Source organism: Papaver somniferum, chromosome 2, assembly GCF_003573695.1.
Source record: "Papaver somniferum cultivar HN1 chromosome 2, ASM357369v1, whole genome shotgun sequence".
NCBI classification, from domain to species: Eukaryota; Viridiplantae; Streptophyta; class Magnoliopsida; order Ranunculales; family Papaveraceae; genus Papaver; species Papaver somniferum.
In genome coordinates this window covers 69564369-69575274 of record NC_039359.1, presented here as the reverse complement: position 1 = coordinate 69575274, position 10906 = coordinate 69564369, and the positions used below count along the sequence as shown (strand labels likewise).

At 35.7% G+C, this 10906-nt stretch overlaps 1 protein-coding gene and 1 long non-coding RNA gene across 2 annotated transcripts; one reads left to right on the top strand and one right to left on the bottom strand.

Moving 5' to 3' along the window:
* Positions 1-3416: 3416 nt before the first annotated feature.
* LOC113351322 (F-box protein At3g07870-like) lies at positions 3417-4121 on the bottom strand. Its single transcript, XM_026595330.1, has one exon. The coding sequence runs from the start codon at positions 4119-4121 to the stop codon at positions 3417-3419; it is 705 nt and encodes a 234-aa protein (XP_026451115.1).
* Positions 4122-4633: 512 nt separating this feature from the next.
* LOC113353485 lies at positions 4634-5694 on the top strand. The gene is made up of 2 exons (XR_003361320.1): positions 4634-5357; positions 5497-5694. It is a non-coding gene; the product is annotated as an uncharacterized LOC113353485 (long non-coding RNA).
* Positions 5695-10906: the final 5212 nt, after the last annotated feature.

Below are 10906 nucleotides of genomic sequence, written 5' to 3'. Positions count from 1 at the left end.
TCTAGGCGGTTCCAAGGGCCAATATAGAAGGTTAGACAACCCATATTCGGAAGTTTGGGTAACTGAGTTGACTTCCGATTATTGCAAGTTCAAAATTTGAAAAGTATCAGTTTTTCCCAAATTCTAATTTTTGGGCCATCGTACATTCGGGACTTTCAAAAAAAAAATTAGCCTCCGAATAATATAGTCGTGTTTAGAAATACCAAATGTAGATTTTTTGAGGAATTTTTTGAGGAATTCGTTTTTGGGGCCATCCGGGGGTAAATAACTCTACATAACTACCGAATGTAGATTTTTTTGGAAAACCAGTTTGGGGTTTTTTCTCATATTCGGCAGTAAACTAATATCTTGGAACTACCGAATATACATATTTGGTACTCTGTATGTTATATTCGTAAGTTTATTCGAGAAATTATCGACGAATCTGGGTAGTTCATGGAATTCAATGCATGCAATAATCGGTTTTTCTTGTTTACAAAAGCACACAAACGCATGCAAATCGAGTATTTGAGTTTCTTAACACAATACCTGTGTTTTACATGCATCGTTAGCTTCAATATCAGGCGATTCTCCATTTTCTTCCATGAAAGGGTCGTCTAGGTTTTCCTCTCCACAAAAGTTTGGATCATTCAACATATACCCCAAATCGTCTTCGCCATGATTCTCACCTTCTTCTTCATATCCATCCATTTTTGTAGTGATAAAATGGGTTTTCCCTTTTTTCCTTCACCTTCTTCTCTATAACTCTAACAACTCAAAAATGAAAAAGAAATGGAAAAAATGAAACAGAAATCATTCTAATACTGCACCGACTACAATCGGAAGTCTGGGTAATATTTTGGCTTCCGATTGAAATTGGAGGATAAAAATATTATCATATCCTCCGAATATATAAGGGTAATTTTGCCATTACGAATTACGCGAGATAAGGGCTAGTTACATTTTCCCTTTGGATGATCTTTTTTGTTTTATTGTTGGCCCCTAAATTCTTTTGAGTGACCCCTAAAAACGCGAGGCTAAAAAATAGAAAAAACCTTAAGATAGTGATCTTCTACCTTCATCTAAAGAGAAATATCATCTTACGTAACCTTATAAACATTTTCACTATAAAACTCGTAGATATAGGTTTCATTAGTACAACCGAACCACGTGAATTCTTTTGTGCATTTATCTTTATTTAGTCTCTTTATTTGTACTTGCATGCATATCTCTATTTTAATGTTTAGATTTAATCTAATGCGCCGTAGGAATTTACCCAGTTACATACTTATATTTGTTGTAATAGTAGTTTTTTGTGTCTTTTTTTTTCTTAAAGTAAAAATGTTAAAAATATTACTCTTAAAGAAGAACAAGAAAAGAGCCCTTTAACAACAGGGCTGAAAAGGGGCCCTGGAAAATAATTGGGGATTGCTGGAGGACAAAAAAAGGTCATTGAAACCTAATTTGAGTCGCCCCTTATCCAACTTTTTTTTAAAATATAAATTTATCGTTATTTAATTAGTTATAATTACTTAATTAGTGTTAATCTCACTTAATTTGATTTTAACCTTCTTTTGTTTCCAAAATTTTTGCTTGCAATTTTACTTTTTTTTTTTTTTTTTGCCCAGACCTGCATGAAAAGTCGTCAGGATAGTGAAGTATTTAAATAACGACTCTTAACAGTCGTTTAAGTTTCAAAAACGACCCTCAAGAGTCGTTAGTGTTTAAAAATTGTTTCTTGACGACTCTGAACAATCGTTAATGGTTATAAAAGAGTCGTTATCTTCTTTGAAGAGTCACTAATGGCGGAAATACATTAGAAGAAGATAACGACTCTTTGATGTTTAGGGTCGTCAAGAAACAAAGACGGCTCGTGAGGGTAATTGACGACCCTTTAATGTATTCCGCCATTAGTGAATCTTAGAAAAGGATAACGACTCTTTTATAAGCATTAACGACTGTTTAGAGTCGTCAAGAAACAATGACGACTTATAAGGGTCGTTTTTGAAACACTTCAATATTATGACGACTCTACCAAATTTGGTGACGATTCTCCAATAAACAATGACGATCCTTCCATTTTTTTGGACAGAGATATAGTTTTTGGTTATAAAGAGTCGTTAGTGTATAAAAAGGGGTCGTCAAAACCCAGAAAAAGGGTCCTTATCTCCTACACTCTAGACATCAACAATTTTTCATACAAATAATATGCATATGAAAAATCGTTAGGGTAAATAACTATGAGGTTGACGACTCTTATTTTTCAGTTGTAATGGAGAATCGAGAGAGAGGGGAGGAGGGGACTGATTATTTTTTTGGGTTTAAAAATGAAAATGATTTAGGGTTTAGAGTTAAGGGTTAATAGAATTTTAAGTTTTTAAATTTAGTGAAGGATAAAACAGTATTTTCACTATATTTTGAGGTGGAAATAGATTTTTTTTGGGTGGGAATAAAATGCTTGAGGCTCCTAATTATTTCTTGGGTCTCCAATTACGCCTGTGTAACAAGTGCGTCAAAGAACAGCCGTTCTACTCCAAAAAAAAAATAAAAAATAAAATAACAATAAGCTTTCCTTGTAACAAAAATCTAGTCTATATTTTCAGCCGGGGTTCTTTTTTCTCTACCAAGTTTTTCAGTACCCGAATCGCCCTTCGAACCTAATTTACAAAACTTATGCACATCTAGTCTAAATCTTCTTAGCTGGGGTTCCTTATTCCCTACCGAAGTTCTTCAGCACTTGAATCGCCCTTCCAACCTAACACAAACTTCTTCTCCACTTAGCTAAAAAAAATAAATAAAAATAAAATAAAATAAAATAAGTTACAAACTCCTCCGATTTAGATTTATGTTGCCTCTCGACTATATCACTGTAAGTGTTCTCCTCACCAGGCTCAAGCCAAGTAATCCTTCCCAGTTCGATAAAAAATGCACCCTTTACAAAGGGGGATTTCTTCTTTTTTTTGGTTGGTATGCACTGATCGCTTGGACTTTTCCTTCAAGATTTACCACCGAAACATAAGTTTTCATATGAGGAATTTCCTGATAATATTTGACATCTTCGTTAACTTGCACATGATCACTAAAATTAACAAATGCTGCAATCTTTGGATCATACCACAAAAGATTGTGATCACCATACCGCAGTAAAAGTTTGTTGTTCTTTGTAATAGCAAATGGCACGTAAGTGTGATCTTTTTTTGGGCAGCCCCTACTGAACTCCTTGCTCCAAACCCACTCATATTCGTGCACCTTCCATTCCTTCTTTTTTAGTCCCCATATGTCTAAATGTTTGCTTCTGTTCTTACGAACAAGACAAAGAAAACCGCCCAATACGCGGAGTCGAAAATTATCAAGTGACGAGGACGCACCAGATGGATTGACATTCTCCAAAATCCAGAAACAAGGTGGTGATAGAAGATCATGAAACTCCTCGGTTACTAGATCGAAGGCAACAAACTTCCGCTGTTTATAATATCTAACCAATGTAGAACTCCATCAACAAGAACACCGGGTGAATCGCATAAGCGGTAACTGATCTCTCCTTTGTTTCTCCATCCATAACCACTACCGATAGTGTATACCTCCACTTGTCCAAGGTCTGGATCGGCATTATTATCAGAATAATAAACTCTAATAACCTTATACTCATCCGTGGAACGAGCATAACCAAACCCACTAACAACTAGTCGACCATCGTCCATTATTGATGTTCGTATCGGTGGAAGAGTAATAAATTCTTCCGGAATGAAAGGATTAAAGACGAAGACAGGATCATGTATGTTAAGCATTACTATAGCGAAACAAACCAAACCGTTACATGAACCAACTATGATATCATTATTGAACCAGTTCGCATCGTTACGACACTGTCGCTCGTACCTAGAAACCTCGTACCAAGGGTACTGCTTATTGACATCAACCGCACCGTCTAAATTGATTCCATCGTGTACTTTCTCCGTGTAGAAAAATCTGGCATTGTTGTGCTTTTCATAACCTTCAAACCCTAACGCGATAAAGGTACCTATCTTAACATGATCGAGGAGCTTTTTCCATGTTATGCATACATGCTTGCACTGTAATCTGGTCTCAACTGGCAACCATGAAAGTATCTCTGATATAATATTCTCAGGAAGTTTCTCCATCGATCCTAATTCCAAATCTCAATCGATCTCTATAGATATTTATTTATTTATTTGATTTTTTTGACCGATAAACTAAGACGTAGAGAAGAAGGGAGCATACAATATCCGGGATTTATAGGGTAAGCTAGCATCCTGGTTACGGAAGGAATTTAACAAACGTTTCCTTGTATGCGATTGACTCGGTTTCCGTATATACGGCGTCAAGGCAAATCAAACGAGGGATTTAATCAAGGAATCAAATATGACCAGTTTTTCATGGTTGCTAATGGAGGTACTATTTTGCTCGGAGGTGTATTAATTCCTTATCCCTTACCAAAGTATGGTTTGTCTTATTTGTAATTTGGTACATCGCAGGGAAAATGATACCCCATTGGCAGCATTGCAGTTTTTTTTTTAAAATCTTTTTCATAGGACCAAAACCAAATGAGACCCACCATTGAAGGATAGAGAATGCAGCTTATCACAGATTCACACAAGTGGGAATTATATAATTGCCCTCAATTCCGAAAGGCTTCACAAATATCCTTGTCCTATAATAAAAATATTCCTTTCTATCCAAAGTCCATCAGGGGTCCATTAAGGATTATGCAACATTACAAATTTACCTCATATTGATTAGGTTTTTAAAGAAAAACGTTTTTTATTTTTCAGATCAACTTTTCATCTTCATCGTCTCCACCTCAACTTCAGCGCCACCTCCACTAGTCCCGTCACCAGTTTTATCATCACCTCTTATACTTCCCCCAAATCTACCACCACCACCACCAGTTCTATCACCACCACCTCCTAAACAATCTATGTTGATCGATGAATTAACGAGAACTTCTGCAACTACCACCACCAGCTCTGTCGCCGCCATCGCCACCATCACGTCCTCCACCATTATCTGCAAATCTATCAATATAATTGATTTCGATTTTGTCCCTGATGGATTAGTAATGTTTTCAAGAAAAATCACTCAATTTTTTTTAAATTCAGATCTCAAAATCGAACCTGCACCACCATCATCTTCATTGCAGCCACCAGCACTAACACCATCATCTGTATATTCGACGCCATCATCATTAATTACCACCACCACCATCAACATCACCACCATCACCATCTCTATCTCGATCTCCTCATTTTTGTTTATTTTTCAGATCTGGGAAATTAGTGACATGGTATGGATATCGATTTCTTGAAGATAAATATATATGATCTGAATACCAATCGACGTGAAGATTAAATGGAAAGGTAAACAATCAATTTAATTTTTAAACCTTGTGATTTTGATTTTGATTCAGCGAGATCAATGATTTGTATATGATTGTGTTTCAATTATTTACTGGTAATAATTTAGGTGATTTTGTGTTTATTTTTGGTGGTGTATTAGTGGTAGTGTATGTTGTTGTAGTTGTGGTGGTGGTATCATGCGCAAGACTGCAAGTAGCCGAGTACATACCAAACCAATGATAAATATCCATCTTTAAGACGTAACTGTTTACAAACTTGTGTACTTATGCATATGATATCTAATTAAATTTTGATACAAGTTTGATTCTTTTAATAATACTACTTCTTATGGTTTTAATTGGCCTTGTTAAAATCTTTTGATCAGCCCTCTTAATTGGTTTAATTGTCCATATGTTCTTACCGACTATTTTCTCCTTTGATGAGTCCTCTATTAAGGGCCAAGAAATATCTTTTTTTACAAATACTAGCTGTCTTTGTTTTTCGTTTTTTCTGAAGCGTGAAATTTATTAAACTATTATAAGGTTGTTAGATACAAGACTGTTAGATAGATACAAGGCTGTTAGATGGGGGTATGTTCTACTTAGGGATTCAATAATCACGATCGGATTGGTATGCCATGAATCTACAACAATAAGACCGTGGAGAAAAATGTGAAAAGAACTCTTCGGATGAGAGTTGCATCAGAGAAAGATGTTGGAATTGGTGTCGAATGTCGAAAGGCCTTCGTTCAAAGCTTTCAATGAGAAAAACAGTAGTTTTGGTGGACACGACAGAGTCCATATAGGTTTAATTAAGTAGTGGGGTTCGATGCGCTTGATTCAAGGTGTTAGGCAGGCATTTACATCCATTTTTTGAGATGTATTGCCCGAACATAATCTGTATTTCTCTTCTTTTTTTTCATCATGATTGATAAATTCAAAAAGAGTCCTTAGTTTTGAATCGCTGTAGAAGATGAATCGAAGTAGATTTAGCCATCGCTGGAGCCAGAAACTAGAATAAGGGGAAGGAAAATTTTGCTGAAGGTAACAAGAAAGCAAATTTAGGCTTGGAGAAAAATTTAGGCTTGAAAATAAGGCTTGGAAGTCCAATGGATATGGGTAGCAAGTGCACACCCTTTCTTCACACTGGATCCGCCACTGGATTTAGCCGTAATACATGCTTGAAGAAATATGCAAACTCTTTGAGCTAAACCAAAATCTAGGTTGATAAAAATCGCTAAAAACCAAGTACCTAAACTCACTAAAGCAGCGCTTGTAAAGCTAATAATTTTAAAATCTACTACACTTACAGTAGTTATTGGACACCATTATTATAAGTAGACCTAGAGCTTGTTACAAGAAATTAGTAAACGCTAATGCTAATCTAATAAAATAAGTGAACGGAGGTGGATGCTCCACTGTCCCAAATAGTAAGCATTTAAAACTTGTTGCATTATGTTGAGATATCGAATACTTAAGAAAAACTTATGTAACTCTTTGATTCCTTCGGTTCTTGTTATAAATGGAAAGCTAAATATTTGATGCCAATTGTGAATTCCCGCAAGGTCATGATTTTGATATTGTCTGATGTATCCAAAAGGCTGGAATAACACCAAAGGTATGGAAGAATTAAAATTGTTGCTTTTTATAAGGTGTAGCACTGAATCACTGAAAATGTCAGCAAACCGTCCTGGACTTAAAATAGATAAACCCTCTAATATTGTTTATTGAGCAACAGGGAGGATTTTATCCAATGTTAAAAGGTCATGTGAAATGAAAAAAAGTCTTAGCTTGGTTGAGGGGGAATTTCCCCAGAATCATCGTTCCATTGAAACCCTCATTCTTACTGAAAACGACGGGGTATAACAACCACACCCAATAATTCGTTCGACAATCTAGTATGGACCAAACTCCAATATAATTCCGAGAGCACTTAAAAGCGATCTCAATCAAGAGATATATCAAAGAGTTTTATTTCTATTTCTCAATCCAATTAGAAAAACAGACAGATGGAAATCTGTGAGCCTGATTGATATGAGAAATAACTTGGACGGTACCAAAGACCAATGCCCAAGTGTCAATCAAATTATATCCAACAATCAAGGTCGGATTTATCAACTGATTGAACTACGTACAACCTGTGATACTTCAATTATATAAACAAATATTTTGCTGAAAAGAAATTACATAGACACCAGAAATTTTGTTAACGAGGAAACTCCAAATGCAGAAAAAACCCGGGACCTAGTCCAGCTTTAAACACCACACTGTATTCAGCCGTTACAGACACTAGCCTACTACAAGTTAACTTCGGACTGGAATGTATTTTAGCCCTAACCAAGTCTCATATCGATTAAGGTACAGTCGCGTTACCTACGCCTCTAGAACCACGCCGGATTCTGCGCACTTGATTCCCTTAGATGATCTCACCCACAACTAAGAGTTGCTACGACCAAAGTTGAAGACTTATAAACAAATATGTCTCCCACATATATGTCTATTCTTTATTCGTTTTTTTTTCCGTCTTTTCATAGAAATCAAGGTGAACAGTAACCAATTGATAATCGGTCTTATACTCCCGAATAGCAACCTAGAAATATCAATCACCTCACAATAACCCAACTAATTAACAGAAAAAGTTATTGCGGAATCACAAGAGTCTGAGACGAAGAACTGTTGTGATTAATTTTTATATCTTACCTATCGGAGATAAATCTCGTGTGAATCTTAGAGAAGATAAAACTCAATATGATATAACCAGTAAGATCAGAATACGCAACTACAAAGAAAATAGTTGGATCTGTCTTCACTCCCAAATGAAGTCTTCAAGTCGGTAACCTAGGTTAAAGGAAAATCGACTCTAGTTTGCAACTAGGACACAGGAAAGTGCCGCGATTAGGTTTTCTAGTTGCTAGAGTTCTCACTTATATAGTCTTTCAAATCAGGGTTTCTTATAATAAATGCTAAGATAGCATAGCAAATTAGTAATAATTCATTCAATATTCAACGTTAGATGAAATCCTGATTTAAGATTCAAGCTAAGTCTTCTTAAAAAATAAAGCAATTAATCTCCACCGTTAGATGGTCTTAGCTTGTTACACACACCTTCATTTAGATATGGGTAACCGTACCTAAACGTGTACATTGATTTGGCTCAATAACAGTTAACCGAAGTTTAAAAAGCGGGGGTCTAATAACCACACCCAATATTTCGTTTGGAAATATGAGAGGACTTACTCCAATATACTTTCAAGAGAATCAACTAGATAGTCAGGCTCAATCTATAGAAAAGTATATCAACGAGTTTATATCTCTATCTCTCAATTCAATCTGCAATCTGCAAATAGAAATTTGCGAGCCCGATTGAATATAAGAGAAGTAATTTGAACGGTACCAAATACCAATGTTCAAGGATCAATCAATTTAAATCAACAACCAAAGGTTGGATTTACCAATCGATCGATTCAACGCACAACCTGTGATATTTCAATTATATACAAAAATATAATGCGGAAAAGATAATAACACAGACACCAGAACTTTTTTAACGAGGAAAACCGCAAATGTTGAAAAACCCCGGGACCTAGTCCAGTTTTGAACACAATGTTGTATTAAGCTACAGACACTAGACTACTACCAATGAACTTCGGACTGGACTTTAGTTGAACCCTAATCAATCTCACACTGATTCAAGGTACAGTTGCGCCCCTTACGTCTATGATCCCAGCAAGATACTATGCACTTGATTCCCTTAGCTGATCTCACCCAAAAATAAGAGTTGCTATGACCCAAAGTCGAAGACTTGATAAACAAATCTTTCTCACACAGAAAAATATATTGGAATAGATAAATTTGTCTCCCACGGAAATACCTATGAAATTTGTTCCGTCTATTGATAAATCAAGGTGAACAGAAACCAATTGATAAACCGGACTTATATTCCCAAAGAACAACCTAGTATTATCAATCACCTCATAATAATCTTAATCATATGGAAACAAAACAAGATAATGTGGAATCACAAACGATGAGATGAAGATGTTTGTGACTACTTTTTATCTTGCCTATCGGAGAATAAATCTCGAGCAAATCTTAGAGAAGATAGTACGCAAATGATAGAATCAAGGAAGATCAAAACGCACAACTACAGAGAAAATAGTTGGTTCTGGCTTCACAATCCCAATGAAGTCTTCAAGTCGTTAACCTACAAGGTTTCGTGAAAAACCTAAGTTTAAAGGAGAATCGACTCTAGCTTATGCAACTAGTATCACACAGGAGGTGTAGGGATTAGGTTTACCAGTTGCTAGAGTTCTCCTTTATATAGTTTTCAAATCAAGGTTTGCAATCTAAGTTACCTTGGTAACAAAGAATTCAATATTCACCGTTAGATTAAAACTTGATTAAACCCAAGCTAATATCTTTCAACCGTTAGATCGAACTTAGCTTGTTACACACAAATGAAATGTACCTTCAATTACTTTTGAGTAACCATAACTAAACGTGTACACCAAGTTGGCTCAACAATAGTTAACCGAAGTTATCCATATGAAAACTCTCATATCAACCTTGTTCATCTTAACCATAACTAGTTCAAATGACTCAACTGAAACTAGTTAAAGAGTTGTTCAATTCCTATATATATTCTCATAGAAGTATACAAGCACACAATTGCAACAAAATCGGTTTGATTCACTCGAATAAATTCATGAACATTATAGCGATGGTTTGCAAAGATTGCATTCCTTATTATATAAATGTATTTGTTCATGTACAAAGCCGATTTTAGAAATTTAACCTTCAAGTATGCAAAGGGGTACGCGTATTTGAAATACCCGGACTGAATTTGGGCTTCGCCAGTATGCGAACAGGCACGCATACCTCCAATCCCAGCAGAAAAACTCGGACATGAACCTCTCGCCAGTACACATACGGGTACGCATACTTAGTTCCCGGATTTGTCAAACCAACAGGTATACATACGGGTATGCATAGGTTCCTGGACATAGATTACATATGTGCAAGAGTGCACAACATGTCACAATCCAATAATGGTTAAGTGTTCTAAATTCTTATTTCAATCATTGAAATTTTCTTAGAGGATGACAATAGCCGTTTTCACACACTATTAGCATCAAAGCAATTTTCAAGTTATTGAAATAATCATTACGAAATATTCCAAGTCTACACCAAATGATTGTATCACACAAACCATGTAAGATATTACTCGGCAATTTTCACATGATCATCTTTTGACTTTCGTCAAGAATATAAGATGAACTTGGTCGAAGCGAAAGCTTGCCAACACATATTTCGAGAAATAAGTAAGCGAGTTAAACTGAGCTCGAAATATCAAATGTGTATAATAGAAAACTATATAGCACTACGACTTATGTCTCAATGTAGGATATATAGTAGAAATAGACTTTCCAAGTGATAGATGAGTTTCAATCTCCACATACCTTTTGTTGATGAAGTTCTACAAGCTCGCCTTAGTAGTTCCTCGTCTTCAAATGATGAACTCCGTGAAGTCTAATGCTCAACTACATAATCCACTCTAGTCTGAGACATCTA

What these genes read in the sequence shown, in the direction of transcription:
- LOC113351322 (XM_026595330.1), bottom strand. Translation starts at nt 4,121, where the DNA reads ATGGAGAAACTTCCTGAGAATATTATATCAGAGATACTTTCATGGTTG.